Raw genomic sequence first — 26269 nt, 5'->3', positions numbered from 1 at the left:
ATTACTTCAACCACTGAGTCCTCATTTGATCTATCCGTACCTGTAACAGTTTCTCCTTTAGCCTCCTTGGAATCTACCTGTTTTTCTTGTACCTAGTTTGATGTTTGTGTTTGGTTGTCAACCATCAAAGGCTCATCATCTGATGTGTAAGTGTCATTAGAGCTTTGTGCTTCTACCTCCATAGTCTCTGCTTGGGTCTTAATGGAAATATCCTGCGATGTAATTTTCTTCTTTTTATACCAGAGCTTCAGGAATTTCTTTTGCACATTAATATTGATAGTACCCACAGATTCCATCCAAGGATATCCCAAAACAACATCCATGTTATCCATATCTGAAGTATAAAACTCACAGTGCAACACATACTTATCCATAGAAAGATTCAAATCCTTATAAACTTGAACATCCTCATTATCAACCTATATGTTTTCAATGTGTTTTGCTGGAACTTGCAATTTTTTTGCCAAATTAACATTGATAAAATTATGCTTGCAACTAGGATTTATAGACACAATGATATTCTCCTTCTGAATCAATCCATGAACTTGCAATAAGGAGATACTAGCAGAAAATAACCCTTTAGGTTTCTTGTTTTCCTTCTTTCCTATACCGATAAAATCTTTGCTAGGTTTTGTGGTTTTCTCCTTTCTAGTATGAGACCATTCATCCAAAAGTAGTTCTTCTATTGCATCAGTGCTACATAACCTCAGAAACTCACTGTAAAGTGATTTCCACCATATAGCAGCCTCATCTTTCAAATACTACCCTATTTTGTCCTTCCAACACCTTGGGAAGTCAAACTTACTACATGCTATAAAATTTTCAATAGAAGACCCGTCATTTTTTCCTGTAAAAAACTTATTGTTATAAGCAATTAAGAGGGTTTTTGAAAACAAATCGCTTACTTGGCGAAAATTTGGAATGGCCACAATTCCGTCAATATTGCTCAGAATCCATGTTATGACCTGTTTTTGGAAATGGAACAACCATTTTGCATCTTCCCATGTGATAGAAATCCCAATCTAGGCAGTGAAATTTCTGATTCGCACTGCAACTGTCCCGCCGTCACAAAACATTTCTGAAAAAATAGCTGATTTTAAATTAGTGATATCTCCCTCATCCGAACTCCGATTCAACTGATTTTTCTTTTGAACTTGGGTATTTTTCACAGAAAATCGAGATCTGCAATTATATTCTACAAATTTTGCACCAGAATGTACATATCTGCTCCACAAACTTGCTGCCCCGAAAAATTTCTGCAACCCAACTGATTTTTAAATCAGCAATATCTCCCTCATCCGGATTCCGATTCGGCCGATTGTTTTTTTTTAACTTGGGTATTTTTCCACAAAAAATCATGATCTGTAATTAGATTCAACAGATTTTGCACCAAAACGTATAGATCTGATCTGCAAACTTGCCGCCCCAAAAAATTCCTGCAAAAAAAAAAAAACAAAAATTCTCTACTTTGCCCAAGAAAGTACTATGATACCACTTGTTATAGATCTGATATGAAAATATAAGACAATAAAAATATACCCAAGAAATAATAAGATCTGAATATAGAAATTCTTATTGATTGATCGAACCCTTAAGGTAAGGCCACACCATATATTCACTCCTTAAGGAAGGAGAACACTCCACAAGCCATATGCCTATTTATACAATATTCTTTGACATCTCTCAATGGGGAGTCTCTAGCCTCTATATAGGCCTCATACATACAATACCATGGGTCATTACTATGGTTCCCTCAATACCATCTATTTAATACCATGGGCTTATTACATTATTGCTAACTACTTGTGGTCCCTTACATGATACGAGTTAACCACTTTATTTATTACTATTGTGCATCCCATTGTTACATTATTCCCTTGGGTACCTCCCTTTGTACCCCATATTATCCCACCTAGGTATACTAGACTCTCCCTTCCACCCCAAACTCTCCCTCCTACCTCCACCTTCCTCTATTTATCTCTCACTCCTCCTTCCTCTATTTCGCAATCCCTCCCTCCCTCACTTAGTTTGTTCTTCACCAAAATCCCCATCCATATCTCTCTCTCTCTCTCTCTCTCTCTCTCTCTCTCTCTCTCCACTCTCTCTCCCCTCTCTCCCCCCTCTCTATATCTCTATCTCCCTCCCTTTATTCTTCCCTATCTCTTCCTCACCCCCTCCCCTTAAATTTTGTTTCCATCTCTCTCTCTCTCTCTCTCTCTCTCTCTCTCTCGACATCCATCTATCTCTCTTGCTCCCTCTCTCTCATTTTCTCCACATCCATCTATCTCTCTCGCTCCCTCTCTCTCTCTCTCTCTCACACACAATCCCTCATTCATAACATTCCCCTCCAATTCTATCTCTCTGTTCCTCCTCATGTCAACCATAAATATCTTGTTCCTTCTCCCTTCCCCACCCTCTTTCCTTATCTCTCTCACTTTTCAACTCTCACTCTTTCTTCCCTCACTAACCACCTCATTCTTCCACACCCCCCCAACTCACACTCTCTCTCTCTCTCTCTGTCCCCTTTATCCCTCCCTCTCTTACCCTCCCCACCCCCATCTCCAAAACCCACCTCAACCACTTCCCATGTGCTAAGTCCCTAACAACATGAACATGTGTGTGTTCCTAGTGTTATAAACATGAACACATTTTTGGAACACAAACACATTATTGACATTAAGAATACAATTTTTCATTTTATTTTTTTTCTTGGTGAGAATCCTACATGCATGGAGACTTGGTTACTTTAGATATAGGTTTCTGATAACAAAACTAGTCGTTTGGACTGCAAATACATAAAAACATTCATTTTTGCAAAAACCACATATATAGCACTATCCTTGATTGTAACCACCCCTCCCATATCTACTGACTTTCACCAACCTGCCAGCGTAAACATGAGAGGAGGCGCTACTATAACATGAATCAACCTCCTAGAGCACATTAAGGAAATGCATTTGAGAACATGAAACCTTACTGACCTTCCTCAGGAGCTACAACAACCATAGGAGCTAATCAACCACTCTAGGTGCCCAAACTCTGATTTAACTTACCTTTTTAGTGATATAGACTTTGAGTCACTTGCATAACAAGGAAAGCCAATGACTGTAAGCCTCCAGTCCCATGGATAACCCTACCTCCCAGGGACTATAGCTTAGATATCCCAATTCTGAGCATGCGACCCCGGAATCTGAGCCACTTTTTCAAGGCTAGTACGCAGACCTCTACCCAAAATTTGATATAACTTTCCAAAATGATGAATGAAACAAGGAGAAAGACATTAATGCAAAACTTAGTCGATAAATTAACCCAACCAGACCTAACCATGACAGTCATTCCATCGAACTCATTTTGAATGCGTAATCTACAAGTCATAAATGCATATTTGAACATAGATAAGGTGTGATTCCCTGTCATAATAGCTAGAAAACATCTATTAGGTCATGCATTTGATAACCATTCATTTACAAATCAAAACACATTAAGATCCATAACTAGAATTTTTCATGAAATCATGTTTATAGCCAACATATAACCAGAATAATAACAATGATAAAACAACCATCAAAGCTGCATAATAAAAAGTATAAAAACTTATTAAATACAAGAGGAAAATAAATTTTATTAGCATATGCAAAAACCAACCAAGTCAGGGACTTCCACGTACCACTTGACCATATATTGGGCTGAACCAAATCTCTCTTTTAGCCAATAACCCTCATGCCATATTCCAAGCATGAATGTGGTATCTCATGGAAGAAACCAATAAAAACCAAACCAAGGCTTCCAGAAGCCAAACCACCTCAACCTTCAACGAGTATTCCACCTCACAGTCAAACATCACTAACTATCACGATATCGGTCTCTACCCAAGCTATCTAGGGCTCTAGAGAGTTTGTTCAAACCTGGTTCCAAGACTATTAACTCAACCCACAGTTACGTAAGGCTCCAGAGAATTTGTCCAACCAAGTCTCCAGGACTAGTAACTCAATTCACCAAGGTCTCCAGAGTGTTTGTCCAACCGAGGCTCCCAATAATAGTAGCTCAACCCAAGTTGTTCCAGGGCTCTAGAGTGTTTCTCCAACTAAGTCTCCAAGAGCTAATAACTCAACCCACATCCATAAGGAATATGAGCACCAATAAAAAACAATCAAGTGGGAAACCCTCAATACCATGGCTATTCAAGAAATGTCAAGGCTAGGAAAACCACTGTCATTGTAGGCAATCCTCCATTCCAATGACAGATCATAACCAAATAACCACATGCATATAACATGCATGCCAAAACTAGCAAGGAAACCATACATGAAACTCGATACCTCCAAAGAAAACCTTCTATAGGTTATAATATCACTATCCCCTTTTGTTTTCCTGCTTTTCTTTGTCTTCTTTCTCAATGTCCAATTTATGTTATGGTTCTCCAAGCATGCTCCAAGATTTCTCTAAGTGTGCAAGAGTATTCGAGAGAGAGAATAGAGGGAGAGCTCCAAGATAACATGAAAAAAGTCTGTGAACTAGTCCTCATAAGCATTTTCATCATTGATGCCTCTATTTTCTTCTATTTCCTCCATTTTTCATTCAATTTCCTTCACATTCAAATATGTGACCTTTCATCTCCTTTTTCTCCTATTTTCCTTTATTTACATAAATAAAATGCCAATTAATTCCTCTTTTCCTTTTCCCATTCCTTTTCGAGTTTCCCTTAGACATAATAAACCAAATAAACAACCACTAGGATGTTTTTCCCAACATTCAACTTGGAATACATGTCCCCTTACTTTCATGTTATATTTTTTTTACCATGGAAAATCAACACATCCATAGAGAATCATATGTGTAGATTATATATATATATATATATATATATATATATATATATATATATATATATATATATATATATATATATATATATATATATATATATATATATATATATATATATATATAGATATATAGATATATCTATATCTATATATATATATATATATATAGATATAGATATAGATATATTACTAATTTAATACATTTTTCTCTTGACATATATCAAAATGTTAAAATACATTCCTCTTTTGTTTCTACTATAACAATTGGGGCCTTAACCATTTGAAAAAAAAATATAGAGTGCACTAGAGGACATTAAGACATACATTTTAACAAAATCAAAGAATTTTTTACAATGGTAAGACCCTTTTAGGTTTCACTAATGCCTCATAGGTTTGAACTAGTCCTCATAAGCATTTTCATCATTGATGCCTCTATTTTCTTCTATTTCCTCCATTTTTCATTCAATTTCCTTCACATTCAAATATGTGACCTTTCATCTCCTTTTTCTCCTATTTTCCTTTATTTCCATAAATAAAATGCCAATTAATGCCTCTTTTCCTTTTCCCATTCCTTTTCGAGTTTCCCTTAGACATAATAAACCAAATAAACAACCACTAGGATGTTTTTCCCAACATTCAACTTGGAATACATGTCCCCTTACTTTCGTGTTATATTTTTTTTACCATGGAAAATCAACACATCCATAGAAAATCATATGTGTAGATTATATATATATATATATATATATATATATATATATATACTAATTTAATACATTTTTCTCTTGACATATATCAAAATGTTAAAATACATTCCTCTTTTGTTTCTACTATAACATTTGGGGCCTTAACCATTTGAAAAAAAAATATAGAGTGCACTAGAGGACATTAAGACATATATTTTAACAAAATCAAAGAATTTTTTACAATGGTAAGACCCTTTTAGGTTTCACTAATGAAAGGAATTTTAATTTAAAGGATATAATAACTTTCATAATTTAAAAATATACATAAAATTAAGATCATAAATTTTTGAAAAATAGTTGTGCAGAAAAACAATCTATTCTCTACAACATAATGGAAACATATGCATTATATTTACATGAAAAATATCACATCAATGCGAAGGAGACTCAAAATTCACATAGGTAAACACAATTTCTATAAATAAAATTATATATTTGAAAATAAAACAAATTTTCTTATGTTTCATCTTTTTACACCATATTCCAATTCGTTATGTATGTACATCTAATCATCCCTCCAAGTTGACATATTCGTTTTTCCTATGTTTGCATTGCCACCAATGCATGATGAGAGACTATCATTAGCTTGCACCCACCCATATCCTAATGAAATGTGAGTGAGTTAACTTTGTCCTATAAAAAGGCGTTAATCCTATACCTTATTTCAACCCCAAACAATTATGTTATGCTTATAGAACATTAACACTTTTGATTTTGATATAGTTGCAAAAGTGTCTTTGCATTGGACCAATTCCTTTTTTAAACCTAATCATCACCAAGGATAAAAGAGCATTTTTCATGAGGTTTCTTCATTGTTAATACGAACTATTATTTATGAAAGTGTGGATTTATATAATATGTGTGTGTGGGTGACATGTATGGTTGTAAATAGAGTGATTTATTTATGCTCTAGCTAAAGTCCATCTTTCCTGCCTGTTGTGTTTTCTTATGCGATTGGCTCACTACTTTTCTCTTGTAGTTTTCTCTGTAACTTTAACATGGTTGAATTGGAAGAGAGAAGGAGGCACACTCAATTATAATATGTTCAAGGAGTAGATAAATGTGTGGGCTCAGTTGGGATCTAATCATTAAATCTTTGATGTGATTTTCTAACATACAAATTGGATTTTGGGGATAGGTTCATTGGTCCAACTATAAGTGAGCACGTGATAATATTTAAGATAGGCTTGCCATGATTTATTCCTCTAAGGAGTTTATATTTTTTTCCTAATCAAGCATAGGGCGTGAAAGGCTAATATTACCTATTATAGATTGTATGAATTTCCCTTTTACTTCCACTATGAATCTTGGGGATGTCATGCCCTGTCACACTACACTCCCCTTTAAATTCAATATTTTCCATATTAAGTTTGAGAATAGTTGTGCTATGGTTTCTAAGGTGTGGAATTTTAACATGAGAATTTAAATTAATATTGGATGGATACTATGGTAGCAACAATCCAGTATGAAAATTTCCAAATAAGAAGAGTTCGAGTGGTCTAGAACTTGAAAAAGAGACAATTAGGAGAGGAACATTTTGGTTGAAATGCACACATTCAATAAAAATATGTTCATAATCTTATTTTATAGTAATAATAATGCTATAGTAAGAAGAAACTAAGGATTACCGCACATTTTCATTGATGGAGGAATATCATGCACATGGAGATATTATTTAGGCATATTATGATGAGTTAGATAAGATGATGAAGCAATGAATTTCTCCATTGATGACATTAACTACATGAATCCTTCCAAAATAATAAAGGCACTAAGTATGTTTAACAATGTTCTAGTGTAAGGTTATATGTAGATTAGGAAGACATATAGGTTTCATTTTCAAAAATATATTTTTAAACTATCCTTGTAAAGTAAAGTTATAGATTCCTAGGAAGTGTGTGATAAGGTTGTCTTACCCAAGTTGTGGCGCATGTTTAGTCGTGTTTATAATTAAAAATATTCTTTTTGGATTATTAAATAGAATGAAATGTAAAACAATCATTGGTGGTATTCTTTATGAGATGATGAAAGAGACCTCGAACCTTCTTGTCAAAGTCATAATATTGAGGAGTGAATGAGTTGCAACAAAAATAGTTTGACCACAACACCCTAGTTTTGTTCAACACAAGTTCATTTATTACATTATGTTGATGTATAGGGAGAGTATTGGGTCCTAAATATCTAGGATAATAATTTTTTTGATAAGAATTGATTATGACAATTCCTATAATAGGGTTGGTTGTTCTTTCATCATAGATATATTTTCTTAAATGGGATATGGGTTAGGCTATTTCTCCATGGTGAAGATTTTGTTTTCTAACACTTTATCCATTGTTCATATCAATGGTATATTATTAAATAGAAATGTTTTAAAAATATCTAATCCAAGGGTTTCCATGTTGTGTACCTTTGCAGAACAAATTTTGTACACACTATCTGAAATGCTCTAGATATATGCATAAATTGTTCATCATTATATCATTGTAGAGACATTAATATGGGAGTTGTAATAAAAGGGGTCACTTCCTCTACTAATCAATTCATTCTATTAACAATACAACAAAATTGCGTTTACTGATTTGAGTACCAAATACATAGATATTTCTTACTCCATCTTCTATGAACAATTAGCACACTCCAACCCTTGGGTGTGAAGGTGCTTCCAACCCTTTTTATGTTGTTGTATATTTTGGTTTATTATTATTTATTATTGTAGTTCCATTCTTTGTATTGGAACTATTCAATCCACTTTCTCTTGACCATTATGTTTTAGCTATCAACGCTTTACACTATCTTATTGTTGTTAGTATAGCTCAAGACCAAGCTAGAGGCATCTCTTCTCCCATAAGAGAAGGTTGTGAAAAAAACAACATTATCGATTATACTCTCAAAAATTTTGCATACAAATTAGTGGATGGAACTCTAGAGTGTTTAATTATTTCTTGCAGTATAATTGGGGCCATGGTTAATGATCTAAATTCACTTTCTAGTCGATTGATATCAAATACAAACTAGATTATATGAGACACCCTTAGCAATGTATGACGTTAAAGTTTCCCTCTCCATTGTAAGGTGTACTCAAGTTTGTCGAAACTTCAATAGAAGATTTTGTAACAAGTTATCATTTTATAATAAACTTAAAACAACCCTCGATATGTTCTACATTCTACATGTTAACCATAAATATTATGTCTTTTTGTTATTTTTATTTCTACTCAATTTAATTTTCTAAAAAGAATCTTAAAATGCTTTTTATAATTTATGATATCATAAAGTAAAAATCAAAAAGGAAAAACTACTTAATAATTATTATAATAAAGAGAGATAAATTTATTTCAACTTTATTTTGTTGAACATATATAAATTTGTGTGTATATCATATTTTGGCTATTGGGAAAACATATGATAATTTAGTTACTAAATTAACAGTGGAGAAAATCATCACTATTGCTATTTATTTATAAGGAAAACCATGCCACTTCAAATTATCTATTGTTAGTCTATAAGGAGGAAAGTTTTCACCCTTGGGAGATCCTTTTATATCTTGGATCGTTAATGCATACAAAGAATACCAACTCTTAACCAAGTAAAAAAATTTAAGTCATACTCCAAAACCAATGTAAATTATAAATTTATGTTTTAAACATTTTTCTTTTATTTAATTACTAAATAAATTATAAATAAAAATGATCCATATTATCATTAAACATTTTTATTATAAAACACTTTATTAATCAATCTATTTTTTCTGACTAAATTAGTGAAGTAGGTTAATAAAGGATAAACTTCACTTTTTTTGGATGATGTTTTAAATTAAAAATATATATATATTGTTAGTATTAGTTCGATTATGATTTTTTAAAACAAAAATATACTCAATAAAAATAAAAAAAATTAAAATGTTTTTTGGCCCAAGTGTTAAGTTTTCTTTTCTTATCACAGAAACTTGTATTCTCATTATAAGTAAAGAAATACATTCTGTAAATACATAATTTTCATGTACATTCTGTGTGGATCTGCCGAGCTCCATATGTGGCCATCTCAATACAAAAAAAAATCATATGAGTGTATACCAAGGTATACAATGATTCTAGCTCATCAGAAAATATACCAAGAAAACAAATTCTTGTTTTAAACAGTCACTGTGTGATGAAAATATACCCAAATAACAGTCAATGATAATAATCATACAAAATGGTTGTTGAGTTGCAATATATATATATATATATATATATATATATATATATATATATATATATATATATATATAGAAGGTTCCCATAATCAAACCAGGTCAGTCATGAGCTCTACAAGCAGGCGGCGCCTCTAGGTTAGGGTTTTTGAGCACTGTTACAGACATAGAGCTGGAAGCGAATAGATCGAGGCTAGCAGTTTTACTCAGAAGGGGACAAGAACTGACCCTCCAGATGGTCAACGAGGGGTCCATTGGGACTCCTTCTTTTAAACAAATAGTCATGCAGAAGCAGAAGCTAACAACGCGGGAAGGAGTCAGAATTTCAGGATACAAAAGGCTCAAGCGGAACAGCGGGAAAAACAAGGAGGAAAAACAAGAAGTCAGAGAGCCCAGCAGCAACCCACAAGTCAAAGAAAAAGGAAATGAGGGTTTGGAGAATAATGGAAAAAATGACACTACAGGACAAAAACTTACAGTTAATAATGAGAAGCAGTCAAAGGAGAAGGGGGAACATAAGGAACGCCCCCAGGGGAAAGAAGAAACAGAATGTGAAACCAGCTCGAACCCCAGCAACTACCCAAGAGCAAACGGAACCTACAAACCTAAAAAAGCAGAGACCCTTAGAGTTGTCATGGTAGATCCGGATATTCAATCTTATCGAGAGCACATGGTAGAGCATGCAGTCATTTGCAAGTTTATGGGCTTATGGCCAACTGAAAGAGCACTATGTCAATGGATACGACAACACTGGAAACCCAAGGGCGATGTGAAACTACACTTAGGAGCAAAAGGCTTCTTCACTGTAGTTTTCACCAACCTAGAAGACAAGGACACAATTTTTATGGAGGTCCGTATTTCTTAGCTTCAACAGGTCTCTACATGCGGCCATGGAAACCAAATTTTGTTCCAGAAAGAGAAACTTTCACTCAGGTACCAGTATGGATCCGTCTGTTTTCTCTTCCCATAGACTATTGGGGTCTATCAGCTCTGAAACAAATTGGGGATCAGCTGGGTACTTTTATCAAAGCCTCAGAAGCGACCATACAAAGAAAATACACCTCGTGTGCAAGAATCTGCGTGGAAATGGATGTATCCGGTGCTCTACATGAGGGTTTATGGCTAGAGTACAGGGATGAGGATTACTTCCAAGCAATAGACTATGAACAAATTCCTTTTCGCTGTCGAAGATGTCATGAGCATGGACATCTAATGAGGGAATGCCCTCTGAACAAACAAGAAGAAGGTATTAAAACAGAGCGAGCAGATAGAGGCAGAGATAACTTTGTAAAACCAAAGATAAGACAAAGAGCCAACCAAAGAAGAACAAATAGAATAGAAACAGAACGAGGGTACCATAGGAACACTTTTGAAATATTAGAGTTAGAAACAGACTCAGAGGATTTGAATAAAGCTCTTACCTCCAATGGAGGGCCAACAGATAAAACCGGGCAAACCAGAAAAGGAATAGAAGAAACCATTATTAGCACAGAAGTCCAAATGAAGGAACAAACAGAAGAGCTAGAGGAGGATGCAGACATGCTTACCAGCGAAGGAGGAAGCGATGATTTAGAGCTGGAGGAGGTTCTAGCAAAGGAAGGGATGAACCTACCAGTCATGGCAGAGAACTGGAAAGCTCGAGGCATAGAAAACGTGCCAGAAGAAGAAATTAGGAAAGTCAATGAGCTATTTATAGCAAGGCAGAAAGCAGAGTTAGAAAGGCAAAGTAGAAAGTTAGGTATAGTAAGAGGAGCTGGGAACCACCCAAAGAGTCTTCTCTGCAACTCAACAAGTTCAAAGCAAAAGAAGAAGAGAGGACGGAGAACAAGTGGTGAAGCTTTGCAGGAGCTTGGGATAATAATGATAAACTCAGGGAAGATGAAGGCTCTAAATGCCTTCCCATCTTACCAATAATTCTTCTAGTTAATCATGAAAATCATATCATGGAATGCAAGAGGGCTAAACAGCCAAGCAAAGCAGAGAGTTCTGAAAAGAAAATTTCAGAAAGAAAAACCGGATATCATTTTCATTCAGGAAACTAAAAGCAGCAATACAAGCATGGCTAACATCAGTAAGAAGCTTGGCAATCACATAAATTATATGGAAGTAGAAAGTCAGGGATGAGAAGGAGGTTTAGTCACAATGTGGGACTCAAGAATGTTTCAAGTCCTCTCAGCAGAAGCAACCAGAGCATTTATAGCTGTGGAAGCCCAACCCACAGGTAACTCTGAATCCTTCTTATGCATAAATGTTTATGGACCGCAGAAGATAGAGGATAAAATAACCTTTTTAAGCTCTCTGTTAAGTTTGATTTCTAGGCATCCATATTCCAAATGCATTATGGGGGGTGACTTTAACATGATAACCACCCTTCTGGAGAAGAAAGGGGGAATAAGAAAACTCAGTAAGGATGCGGAATTATTCACAAATTTCATTAATAATGCTAAACTGGTGGATATTCCACCTAAGAGTGGCACTTTTACATGGAATAACGGACGAGGGGGCGATAGGTTGATTGCCTCTCGTTTGGATAGATTCATCATCTCTGAGAGCATCATTATGGATGGTATTCTAGTTGAGTCAGATATCCTTCCAAGTGGAGGATCTGACCACTGGCCAATATCTTTAATAGCAGCTATCCATGGCACTCCAAGGAATAAACCTTTCAGATTCGAAAAAATTTGGTTGGAACACCCTAACTTCCTCAATCTGGTGGAGAAATGGTGGTATGAACCTGTGATTGGAAGGGGATCCAAAATGTTTAACCTTCAGAAGAAACTAAGGTACACTAAAGCCAAAATTAAAGAATGGAACATTATGGAGTTTGGGGATATTTTTAAAGAGAAAACCTTGATAGAAGATAAACTGGAACAGATTCACAAAGCTTGGGCTTCAGGGAACAACAGTGAGGAGTCTGTAGAGCAGGAAAAATCTCTAACTAATCAGTGGCATACACGCTGTCAGCAGGAAGAAACTCTTTGGAAGCAGAAATCCAGAATTCGGTGGCTAAAAGAGGGTGAGCAAAATACCAAATTTTTTCACAGATCTGCTCTAGATTACAGAAGTGCGAATAGAATACTAGAACTCAAGGATGAGAATGGTGAAACTTTAAAGAATCACCAAGACATAGCGGCTTTACTAACTAGGCATTTCAACAATATTTCCCAGGAACCGCAAGCAAACAGAGAGAATGCCATAAAGGAGCTCATTACGGCCATCCCCAAAACTATTACCAACGAACAGAACTTAGCTCTAAGTAGAGAAATAACCCTAGAGGAAGTGGAGGAAGCAGTCAGAAGTATGCCTAGTGATAAGGCCCCTGGACCGGATGGTTTCACCATTAATTTTTACAAAGCCTGCTGGAACCTAGTGAAACATGAGATATGGGAAGTTGTTGAGGACTCTAAGCGATCTGGTTCCATCCTCAAATCTCTCAACTCCACCTTCATAGCGCTTATCCCAAAGATGGAAGAAGCAAACTCTCCTGAGAAGTTTAGACCAATTGCTCTGTGTAATGTCATTTATAAAATCATATCGAAAGTTATAGCTAATAGGCTAAAGCCAATTCTTCCTGGCCATGTCAGAAGAGCAATCGGGGAATGTCGAAGGGAGACTGATCTTAGACAATATTCTTCTAGCTCAAGAAATGATTCACACCCTTGAAACTAGAAAATTAGCAAGGATGTTAATGCAGCTTGATCTATCGAAAGCCTATGATAAAGTTAGTTGGCAATATCTAGAAGCCATTCTAAAAGCCTTCGGTTTTTGCAAGCAATGGATCAATTGGATTCTAGCCCTTATTAAGTCCTCCAAATTCTCGATCCTTGTCAATGGATCCCCCTCTGAACCCTTTTCACCCACTCGGGGAATCAGACAAGGAGACCCTCTCTCCCCCTTCCTGTTCGTAATTTTCATGGAAGGACTCAGCAGACTCATAGCCAAAGCAAAAAGAGAAGGGAAGATCAAGGGGTCTCTCCAATCTATTCCTGCAACAACACACCAACAATTTGTGGATGATACGATGTTACATGGAACCCCCACAGTGAAAGAGGCTCTGGCTTTTAAGAAAATCCTTGATCTTTTTAGCAAGGCGTCGGGAATGGAAATTAATTTTTCCAAATCCACGATCTTTTTCTTTCACACCCATCCAGCTATTCAGAAGCACCTCTCTAACTTACTTGGACTCAGAAAAGGATGTCTACCTTCAAGATATTTGGGAGCACCTCTAACACTCAAACTCTAGCAAAAAGTGCACTGGGAGAAAATCTTGGCTAACCTGGAGAAAAGGTGTAAGCACTGGACACACAGGGCACTTAATTTTGCGGGGAGATTAGTTCTCACTAAGGCAGTTCTACAAGCTATCCCTCAGTACTTACTTTCGATGCTGCCATCCCCCAAGGGCATCCTCCAACAAATTAGAACAATCCAAAGATCCTTTTTATGGAATGGTAATGGGGAAAAGAAAAAATGGGCGCTTGTGGCATGGCACAAACTCTGCAAACCAAAAATTTTGGGAGGCCTAAATCTGGTGGATCCTTCAATCATCAACATGACTTGTGGTGCTAAACTCTGGTGGCGATGGATAAAAGAGCCCCATCTCCCCTGGGCAAGACATTGGAAAGAGAAATATACCCCCGAATGCAATAATCAGGATCTTATTAGGCTTCAGGAGGTTCCTGAGGGATCACCCATATGGAATCTTGCCAGGAAAAATTGCAACTTGGTGCAGGAAAACAGTTTCTGGGAAATCCGGAATGGGCGTTCAGCTCTCTTTTGGGAAGATGCTTGGCAGCAACTCCCAAAACTGGAAAAGCCCGAACTCAATCTTCTCAAGCAGAAATGCCAGCAAGAGGGCCGACACAAAGTCCATCATTACTGGAACTAGAACAGCAGGGATCCCATCTAGAGAGAATGGATAAACTTTGACTTTGACAATAGAAATGGGGAAAACGACAGCACAAAGCATCTAATTGAACAACTACTCAAAAGGAAGATAAGGAATACGAAAGAAAAGGACCAGCTTAGATGGGGAATAAAAGGCAGCGGAAATTTCTCACTGAAGGAAGCCAGGGAACTGATAGAAAATGCAGAGCAGAGGGAGGTCTTTCCTTGGAGTCATAACGTGTGGGACAGCCTGTTTTGGCCAAAAATCAAAACATTCCTCTGGCTTTTAATGAGGAAAAAAACCTTGACATGGGAAAATCTACGCAATAAAGGCTTTCATGGGCCGTCCAGATGCCCAATGTGCTTGGTAGAGGAAGAAACAATAAATCATTTATTTAATTCCTGTGACTAGGCTTGTCATTTATGGAATTGGGCGGAGGGTATTATGCTAAACTCTAACAGGAATAGGGAGTCCATCCAGGATACTATACAAAATTGGCAAAAAAATTACTCAAAAAATCCCAGAGTCAACAGCATTTGGAAAGTTATGCCAGGTTTCTTAACATGGACCATACGGAAGGAGCGTAACAGGAGGATATTCCAAGATGAATACAGAAACACAGAGCATGCCATAGACACTCTTATGAGAAATATTAGACAGTTAATTCAAGTAAAAGTCAAAGCGGAAACTAATGAGAAGCCTTCGTCTGGTGACTTACGGATTTTAAAACTCTTCTAGCTGCACATCAACCAAAGCATGGCTACGTCGAGAGGCCAGCAAAACCCGCAGTCTGAGTCCAATAGTTGGAAATACCCGCCGGTTGGTTGGCTGAAGTTGAATTTTGATGGCGCGTCCAGAGGAAACCCTGGGATGGCGGGTATCGGAGGCATCATAAGAAACCATAAAGGAGACATTCTTCATATTTACTGCAAAGCACTGGGAGAAGGGACGAACAATGAAATGGAGTTTGCAGCTTTAGAACAGGGACTACGGATTCTAAAAGACATGCAGAATTATACAGCGGTGGTGGAAGGTGACTCGGCCCTGGTAATTGTTGTGGCAAAGAGAATCTATGGTGGAACCAAAGCGAGCAAAGCAACGAAGCATTGGAGATTAGCAAAGGTGACAGAAAACATAGCCGAGTTAATCAACGGCATGAGAGGGTTAGTCTTCCAGGCGGTGAGACGCAAGGCGAATGCGATAGCGGACCACCTAGCAAATCATGGCATTGACAACCAAAATAGGGAATGGGACAGCTGTTGGCAGCAGGTGAACTGCCCAGACCTGAAAAAGAAATGCATCCAGCTGGCCAAACAAGACAAGGATAATGCCAACCGGGCTTAACCAGAAGGCGTTCGGACTCCACGTTTTTCTATGATAAAGCACACAGGAGTGGATACGGGTATTAAAAGTTGGCAGAAGACAAAAGGACAGGTAATTCCGGTGTGTTTATGGCAACAGAAGGGGAATAAAGGAAACAAATCTAAAATGATGTGCCGTAACGATCACTGCCGTCACCACAGCAAGTTGGAGGACACTTGGCAACTTCTGATTAGAGAGAGAAGAGGCAACATTGATGTCAAAGGTTGGATCACTTGGAAAACACAGTTTAATGCTGTAACAATTATGTCAGTACATCCACGTCGTTTCGAGAGGATCGGTTAGTCATGAGCAATATCCTCCAGAACAACTATTTAACAGCGAGTAGAGGCATAGGCATGAACAGAATTTTGCAGTGCATCATTCTGGTTCATTTTCTTTCGGCTCTCAGCACCTGTTCTCACGTAGCAGGCGTTAAGCTAAGTATGGAAGGTGACAGCTATCACAGTGCCACTGCGAATATGGAGCTCAAGACAGCGAGGGAAATGTATGAGACCAGAACCGCATCGAAGAACAAATGCAAATTGTCTGAGCTGGAGGCCTCTGTGAAGGAAGAAGAGCGAAAGTGGTCGGAGGAGGATATAGCGCAGGAGGTTGATTGGCTTCAAGATCATGGAACAGTAACTAAACACGCAACTCAGTTTGTGCACACTCAAGCGGAAAGCTGGAGAGTAAAAACCCTGCTGGCGCGTGCTCTGGATTCAAAGGAAGATAGTAAGAAGCTCGCTCAAAGTGACCAGGTCATCCCTGAGGCCCAGATGAAAAGTTTATACGACATTTATGAAGCTCTGGATTTCAAAGTCATTGCAGTGCATGAGGTAGTAGATTCTTTGTCCAAGAAGGTGACGGTGCTTATTAAGCTCCTAAGGCAGACGCTCAGTCCAGAAACATGGCAAACTGGAGGACCACAGCAAGAAAAGCAGGCAGAATGCCGCAGCTATCAATCCCTGCAAGCGAGAGTGGACAGCCATGTTCTGGAAAAGGCCTTGGACATAGCGAGCAAGTTCGGGAAGTCCCCTTAGTAATTGTGTTCTGATGTTAATTCTCATCCTTCTTGACCGGATGTTCATATGTCTTGACCGGTGTTTTCTTGGTCTCCCCAAGATCTGGGGTTTTGTCATTACCATAGTCTCTGCGGGTTGAAGGGCTACGGTCCTCGTTTTAATCTCTCTTTTTCTCAAGTGATGTTAGATAGTAGGATCAGCCACCCTGCGTGGTGTGCAGTTGACAGTTTTTTGGTTATTATCGATGGAAATCATGGTGTCTGGCTTGTTTTCTTCAGGCCTCGATCTGCTATGGCAGATTTTTTGTACTATATTTTTACTCTTTTAATATAATTCTCTGACTTACACAAAAAAAATATATGAAGGTTCCCATCGACAAAGGGTCAATGGAAAGACTGGAATTGTTCAATGTTGCGAAACTCTGCCATTGACCATAATCCTTGATCCATATGTAGGCCCTCTTTGGAAATCGGTTAGTAGTATTGTTCCTACCCCTATAAACATGGCTGCATGTGAAAGTTGTAAAAATATAATATGATACATTGAATGTCCTCCACAATATCAAAAAGTAATAAATTCTTGGGAAATTGAGTCTTGTTTAGCCAGTTAATAACAACTAAAGACTCCCCAAAGTACTGAAGATGTGAAAATCCCTTTTCAACAACAAAAGTGATAAGAGCACGACAAGAATGAACCTCAAATCAATTGTTTAACCCCCGAACCAAACCCATCTTAACATGAAAGATATGATTTTAGTTTCAGTGATGAAGAAAGCCTCCACCGTAGGTGGGTTCATCATCTTGAGATGCATCGTTAAAAAATCCGCATGGCCTTGATGGATTAGGATCTTAAATGAAAATAGGCCTACTAATTTGGGAGAACCATGCCTTCGAAAATGTGAAAGAATTGCCAAACCCTCAACCACAATTTTTTTCGGGTACGAACGAGAGTTCGAGAAAATCACCTTATTTCATGCTATCCAAATACCTCAAAGATCCCATGCACCTTTCTAGCCCTATCTCCACAAGGTAGTATGACCAGGGGCATCAGAATGTGTTAGGCACGTAATGGCCTGGTCCATCATAAAATAAATAAGAGGTGGAGGGAGAATGTGTTCCTCCATAAATCCAGGCCATGGAACATAACCAATCCCTAAACTATTGTCATTACCAACCTGCCATGCTAAACCAAAAGCCACAAAATCGAAGGAGTCACAGAGAATTGCGTGCGAGATCAAAAAGATATTATGTCCCATCTTGATAAGATAGCACTCCTAGTCCTCTACAGATAATGGAGCAACATATTTTTGAATAATCACCTCTCTCAAGAGACTCTGGGTGAATAGAAGTCTCTATGCACTTTTTGCAATAGGGAATTTGAGAATAAGAAAATATTTTTGAGGCCTCATCACCGAAGGTGCTTCGGAATAACCAACCTACTCCAATGAACCCAAGGAAAGATAAAATGTTCCATTCATCCTGCCCACAAAAATTTGAAACACAACCTCTTGATTTTCTCCAAGATACACCTAGAAACCTAAGCTAAGGACATCTAATAAACTCGTATTGCTTCTTGTACCGTTTTAACCAGTACCTCTCTTCCTACCCTAGACAAAAACCGAAAACACCAAACATTTAAACTTTTCTCGAACTTAACCAATATCCAATGCTAGTCAACTTTAAGATAACTATTTGACTTTAAGTGGAAACTCAGATAGTTGAACCCAATATCAAGTTCCAATATTTCATAAGGGAAAATGAATCAAATATAGACAATCTCCTACTCCTCAAAATTTTGTACAGTAATGGAGGACTTCCTAACATTGATCACCATCGTTGTCTCAACAGAAAATAATCTCATAATCGTAGCCAATATAGTTATATCACAACCTGATCCATTGCAAAAAATAAGGATGTCATTAACTAAAATAAGGCGTGTGATGGACAAGGGCTGAGCAATGACCACACCCTGAAATTCCCTTCGATAAGATGCATCTTTGATCATAAGAGTAAGACCCTTGGAAACAACAATAAATAAAATGGGGGATAAATCGCATCCCTGATGAAGGCCATGGTGTCCTTGAAAAAAATGAGAGACTGAGCCATTGAGCTAGATTTCAAAGGAGATAGAGGTTAAGCACCCCATAATCCAATTTATGAAAAGAATATCAAAGCCCACCTACATAAGAAGGCGAATAAAGGACCAATTGACTTTGTCATCTGCTTTAGAAAAATAAATCTTAAAAACCACACCCTTCAATTTCAACAACTTTATACTATGCAATCCCTCCCTCACCACTCCAATGGCCTCATGAATTTGACACCCTTCCAAAAACCTGAATTTTTCTTGAGCTATAACCTTCGAGGGGATAGGCTTGATCCTTCGGGAAATGGCCTTTGAGATGACTTTATAAACACAAATTTACAAAGGGATATGGGCTCGAAATCCTCAAAAGATGTAGGATTTTCAACCTTTGGAATGAGGGCAATAAAAGTCCAGTTAAAAGTGGAGAGGATCTTCCCATCCTGTCGAGTCTCATTCATAACCATGAGAAGGTCAGACACAATAAAATCAAATAAAGAAGTAAAGAATTAGCATCCCAACCATCCGAACTTGAACTCTTGTCTTCCCGAAAGCTAGAAAGGATCTCTTTAAGCTCAACTTCTGATACATTCCCCATGAGGTCCTGGTTTTAACCAACATCCACAAAGCTCGGAAATAATTGTGCCACCATAATAATCTCAACAATGTTAATCCCTCGGGTCTCTTGAAAGATACCCCTGAAATGATTCATCCCCATATTAGTAAGCCCGTCAAAATTCAATACCTCACACCCCTCCTCATCCAACATCCCCCCGAGAGTGCTTTGTAATTTCCTACCTTTAGCATGGCATGGAAACATTTTGTGTTTTCATTGCCATTGTCCAACCAAATGGCCCTACTTTGGAGCCTCCATATCTCGTCCTTCTACACTAAGATATCCTTCTACCTGGACACAAGTTTGTGATAAGAATAATGTGACTCCTATGATTGAAAGCCTTCAACCCCCAACTCATAAAAAAACTTGATCTTCTTTTCAACCTCGAATAGATCTTCTTCCTCCCTTATTCTAATACACACCACCCAATCTTTAACCACGCCTTTGATATGTTTAAGTTTGCGGGCAAATTGTCCTACAACATGTACACCTATAGAACTATAAGGACTCCAATTGTGCTTAACTATCCTTTGAAAAGCCTCATCATTTAACCAATGAGAATTCAATTTAAAAGTACTCATCGACGGAGGCAGAGGAATTGCCCGGACGGTCAAAAGTGGTTGGAATCCGAGCAAAAAAATTTCAAAAATCTTGTAGAGGCAGTGTTTGAATCATGTTTTTGATGATGGAAATGGATTCGTGATGGCAGCCTGAACCACCAATGCTCTATTCCCAAAACTTTTGTCTCCAAAAACTTCTTTACCAGCCATAGTGCTTCTGAGTAAGGTTGGAAAATTCAAATTTTGGAGGCCTTTCCCTCAGTATTTTGTCTTGTTTGATGACTCAACACAATGTAGACACACGGGGCTATTTGACCCAGGAATCAAAGTTCGAAATGGACTCCTAAAAGGTGCTTAAAAACACAATTATGAACCGATGCAACCATTCTGCAAGCTCGTGCATCCCTTCTGTAGGCTGGCACGACCTTTCTGTCTCAGGTGCAACCCTTCTGTTGCAGGCGCAACCCCCGACACAACCTTTCTGTCTCATATGCGACCATTTTTCTCCAGGAATGACCCATGGCGCTGTCTGATGCACGACCCTTTTACTCCGAGCACGACCTTTTTATTTCAAGCACAACCCACGACACAACTCTTCTGTGACTCAGGGTTTTGTTTTCTCAGAGCAATTTCAAGCAAGGAAAAACATAGAAATTCGAGAATTCTTTAGATCTATTATTGAAAAAACACGAAATTATGATAAAATACTCACAACACTGAGAAAATCTATAGATCAATCTCTTTTGGATGCAAAATTCTCAACAATACACAATTTACTCGATATCAATCTACAATATTCCACCATTAAACTACAACAGAATGATTTTTCATCAATTGAAGCAAACAATTTCTTAACATAAGATGATACCAGATACACCATGAAACTCCATTGAATCAATTATGAAAAGAAAATCACTACATAGAAAATTGTTCTAGCCCTTACTAACCTGATCTACACTCTGCTTCTAAAAAACATGAGTTTTTCTCTATTTTAATGCTAATCTCCAAGTTTGAATTTCATAAACAACCTAATCCCTATTTAGTTGGCCTAATACACACCTAACCTAACAAACTCTATCACTTCACTCCTAATCTCAGCACTCCAATAACTTTTACAAACAAATAATAAATAATAATATTTAAGAGGTCCAACCGTCTTTAGTAAATAATTTTGAGGTCAAAGGTAATTTATCTCATTTGATGCTCCTGCAGGAATTAGCACCATCCAAAACTTTTGGGGCACCTAAAATCTTGAAGTTTGACAGTGATAACTTGGATTTACAAAATCCCCTACATTTTTTCAAAATATGGCCGGAATTTCCATAACTTTCAGGGCAAAAAGGCAGTCTAGTTAGACTACAACAATGATTACAAAGTCCTTGAGTACCCACCAATTGATGAATAAGAGAAAAATATTGCAATGTAATTTCATCCATGAAAAATTGATCAAGCCTCTTGGAAACTTGATCCTCCCACAATCTTTGGTTCAATTAGAGGACATGGATTGAGTTTATGAGAAAAATATTTAGAAATTGCATCCATCCTCGCCCTAGAACTTAACCATAAGTGTGTTTAACTCAATTTTTTTTATGGTAGAAATAGATTTAGCACCATCAAAAAAGCCTTCCACACCTAAAATCTTAAAGCTCCACTGCTTTAACCCACATTTTCCAAAAATTTCTCCCAAATTTTTGAAAAAAAATCCACTATTTTCAAAATAAAATCGTAACTTGGTTAAATTTATCCCTCCTTACACTATATTAAAATTTATAGCTGGTGGCGATGACTTTTAAGTAAAAATTGAATCCTAAATCTGACCAACTTTAGGAGCTTCCGGGAATCCCAATCATCTATTGTAACACGATGGATGCTTCCCGGAAGCCGGGCTCATACGATCTGCTCGCGTTCCTTTTGGAAAAAGTCAAACGCCACTTTCAATAAGAACAATAGTGGCATTTATCACGTCCTAATTACAGGCTTTGTTAAGGTGTCATGACCAAATAACGCTGTCAATGTACAGTTGTACGCTTAGATGAACTGGTCGGTGCCAACAAATTTAGGTACGCGGATGAACTGGTCGGTGCTTCCTTCTTCTCATTACACGAAATACTGTGTTGAATAAGAAAATCGAATCCCTCATTCCCGGAAGCGGACCTCGCGGCAATACCTATATATATTATATCATGCTCTCCCCTCTTCTTCACAACAACTCCCTCTCAATTATCTTTTTCGACAAACCTCTTCACTTCATTTCTGAGGAAGGCAAAAGATCGGCTCCATACACTTTCTGTGACACAAATTTGCACTAGTATCTCTTGAAAATATGGGTGGATTGGATATGGGTGGATTGGATACGCTTCTCTGCTTTCTTTTGGTCCTGGGATTGATAAGCTCAGCCTCTACCGCACGGGCACCAGCTCCGTCCCCCATTGCAGCAGCTCCCAAGGCGTCGCCGGTTCAATCCCCAGCAGCGCCATCGCCGGCTTCGCCCGCTCCTGCGATTTCCCCTGTTTCTTCTCCCGCCTCTGCTCCTTCTAAAGCGGCCATCCCGCCAAGCTCAGCCTCCTCTCCCACTTCTCAAACTCTAGCATCTAGCCCTTTGCCTCAAGGCCCCGACACCGCTTCGCCACCGGACGCCAGCAGTGGCGCTGTTTCTACCGCCAGTTTGGAGAAAATGGGTATCTATGGTGCCGCCTTGCTCGGAGCGGCCACCTTGCTTCTTTAAGCTGCCTCCATGCATTATCATCTCCATGTGAAACAGATATGATGTGAAACGAAGTGGGGTGGATTAGGTACAGATGTATGGTGATGGGATTCATTCATGTCATTTCGACCTACGGCTGCTGATGGTTATTTTTGATTTGGGTGCAATATTCTTTTTTCTGTTTCATATAGAGTGAATAAACCCCATATTCTTTTTTCTGTTTCATATAGAGTGGATAAACCCCATATTCGTTGGGCATCCCTCATTCGTTGGGCATTCCTTATTGTATAATTTCTAAATATGATAATTTTTTTAATGTAGAATTATTATTCTTTATTTCCTTCAGCGTCAAACTCGGATCTGCACGGTTATAATTTAGGGTTTTGTTCATAGTTTGAATGTGGTTCATTTACATATGTCACTGGATCGCATCTTATTTGAAGATTTTCATATAGAATAGAGCACTAATTCTGTATGGGTTTTTACACAGTGGATCAGTCCAGCCAAATCATGGTTAATGTGAAATGCAATAACGTATTAATGAACGAGGATGGGGTTATGTGTTAATGAAATCGTGATCAGCATTTGGATGATAAAAATTGCAAAACTAACACTGGATCTCAAATATTGGCGCATCCATTGGAACCCTAACAAATCATCAAAAATGTAAATCTAGGCTGTTAGGGAATTACAGATTTATAAATTGCGGGATGTTGTTTCAGTAAAGTTAAGACGATGCGATTTAGATTTACAAATGGATGGATTTCCGCTACAGTAATCACAATGACAAATGGCTGGATACTAATCACAATGTCAAATTTTCCCTGCGATAACCAGCTCCTTCATAATTAATTTGTTAATTTAATGACACTAAGAATTTGGGTTCTTGTGTATTTGTCAGCCATTCTCATGGAAAGCATTGTCCGCTCACTATTCATCTGATTTTGATTTTCAAGTTTTAATACGTACGGTTATCGCAGTGAGGCCGCGTTGTCTATTGCGAGGGAGCGTGGTCAACTTTTATTCCCTTTTAAACAATAAAATTAAGTTAAACTAAGATATTTTCTTAAAAAATAAATAAATCTTATAATAATGTAAAGTGGGAAATGTAATTTTAAAAATATAAAATTAATAAAAAACAATTAATTAAATTTATAAAAAACAATTAATTAAATTAATTAAGAAAACAGTTAAACTAAAAGCTTCTGGTTAATGTAAACTGAGAAATGTAATTTAAAAAAATATAAAATTAATAAAAAAACAATAGTCTTTAATAGTTTGTTTGGAGGTAAAGAAATATGTTATGTGGCCCATATCCATCCAAAGGTATATAGTAGGAGTTAAAAGTCTGTTTTTTTACATCACTAGTGTGGCTTGATTTTTTTTAATTAATAACAATGAGTTAATCTACATTTAGAAGTAGCAGCCAATGATAGTTGTCTCCACTAGTTGAACAACTATTTTCCATATCTATATATATATATATATATATATATACATATATTCAAATTAAAAAAAAAAATTAATAGACGAGTTAATAGAAAAAATAACTTTATTGGGATGAATTGAACAAGATTGTAATTCAAAAACACAATTGAACTTTTCAGATTAAAAAATTTAGACTTACAATTCTTAAAACAATCTACTCGATTTTAGACAAACTAACTAGAAGTACATAAAAAATAGTTTTTTAATAAAGATGGCTCGCCTTAGATCAAATAGCGAGAGGCTCGACCCTCTATAGAAATCAAGAATGGGCCTCTACGAGGACCTCCTCATCGAAGGAGAATTTATTGAATCGTTGAGAGTCTATTATTCAAGCTTTGAAAGTTTCCAACTTATCTCTTTTTCACCTTGAGGATAATCAAATCTAGCCATAGAATCCAAGGGGATCAAAAACTCCAAAGTTTGGGTACTTAACTCTTTCAGTTTCTCATGCTGCCTCTTACCTTTTTTGGAGGCAAAAATTATGGAAACTAAACTTCCCTCCATACTTATTTTGTTCATGTGGCTTTTTCTAAAATAAATAAATCATCCACGTGAGATAATTTGAAAATTTGGAGAAAAGGGGCTTTCAAAACCCAGTATGTCACGCCTCGAGGCCGACGGTAGTCTTTCAACCGCGATTGGTGAGGTGTGGCACCACCGAACACTTTCTTTTCACCAATACTTATGTTCGTGGACTACGCTTAACCACTTATCCTACTTAGTTTGTGTTTCGCAACCAAGTATTATTAATGTTTCCTTTATACCAATGAACACCCATACACATTCATTATCAACAGTGATTATACATGAAGAACACAATTGCACAGTATAAAGGGAGGGGCAACTCCTTGAACAATGAATCTGCCCGAATAATATATTATACAGTCTTCCAATATTACAAAGCTTTATAAGTATACTTGGGAAGCACCAAGTTTCATACTTAGCCAAATTTACAACATCATCACACCTCCGTGCGATAGCCAAGATTTCCTTGCCCAAGTCGGGTGGGCGCGCCCTCACACGAGCTGCCTTCCAACTTCACAATCGAACCTTGTGCCGACGGGCAGGCGACCTCACCCAAGTCACCCTTCATTCACTTCCACACGGTGGGTGGGCGACCTCACCCGTGTCCCCTCTCCACTTCCGCATTTAGTTTTGCAGGACGGGCGGGTGCTCACCCGAGCCACCCAAGAACCCATGTCACCCTTCACCCGTGCTCTACCCGAACTTCAGCGCCTTCACCCATGCCTTCGCCTCTTTCCAAAAACTTGTGCTACCGTGTGGAGCTGCCCAAGGTTGGGTGCATGAGACCCGCGCCTTCACCTCTTTGTTGCGACTCTATTACCTACTCGCACTTCTTGCGTATGAGACTTGTTCGTTGCTTGAGCGATTTCCAAATGAGCTCCATCGCATATAGTTTATACCGTGCATTGGGCAAGGTCTTGACTACCCAGCCAACCTGCCCACGCCCTATACTCCATCGCAAAAACCCTCCTAGCATGTCGGCCTTCGTTTTAATGCATCACAAGTATAGGTCAGCTCGTGGGTGTAATCTATCCATGCTCCCACGCTTATAAAACCAAGTCGCTCTCCTTCTTTCGTGCGCACTTTCACCAATGACTGCTCGGTAAGCTTTGCCTCAACAGTAGAAAACCACTTACTCATGTCCTCCATGCGCTTCTCGTCCTCCATTTGCATCACTACTAGTTTACAATCAGGCCTTGTCACATCAATGGTTGGAACACCAATGGGTACATCTTCCCTTCCATCATAAATGTATAGCTTC

The 26269-nt window shown here is 37.7% G+C and overlaps 1 protein-coding gene across 1 annotated transcript; it reads left to right on the top strand.

Annotated features, from left to right (window-relative positions):
• The first annotated feature begins 22510 nt into the window (after nt 1-22510).
• On the top strand, nt 22511-23331 carry LOC149266774 (uncharacterized). Its single transcript, XM_089397422.1, has one exon. The coding sequence runs from the start codon at nt 22615-22617 to the stop codon at nt 23014-23016; it is 402 nt and encodes a 133-aa protein (XP_089253548.1). The 5' UTR covers nt 22511-22614; the 3' UTR covers nt 23017-23331.
• The last annotated feature ends 2938 nt before the right edge of the window (nt 23332-26269 follow it).

This window comes from Pinus tabuliformis, chromosome 6 (genome assembly GCF_031772625.1).
Source record: "Pinus tabuliformis cultivar Carrire ecotype Pingquan chromosome 6, CPIR1, whole genome shotgun sequence".
In the NCBI taxonomy this organism is placed as follows: domain Eukaryota; kingdom Viridiplantae; phylum Streptophyta; class Pinopsida; order Pinales; family Pinaceae; genus Pinus; species Pinus tabuliformis.
The sequence above is the reverse complement of the archived record's forward strand: the minus strand, read 5'-3'. Positions and strand labels throughout refer to the sequence as shown.

Coding starts and splice junctions, on each gene's coding strand:
- LOC149266774 (XM_089397422.1), top strand. CDS start 22,615: ATGGGTGGATTGGATATGGGTGGATTGGATACGCTTCTCTGCTTTCTT.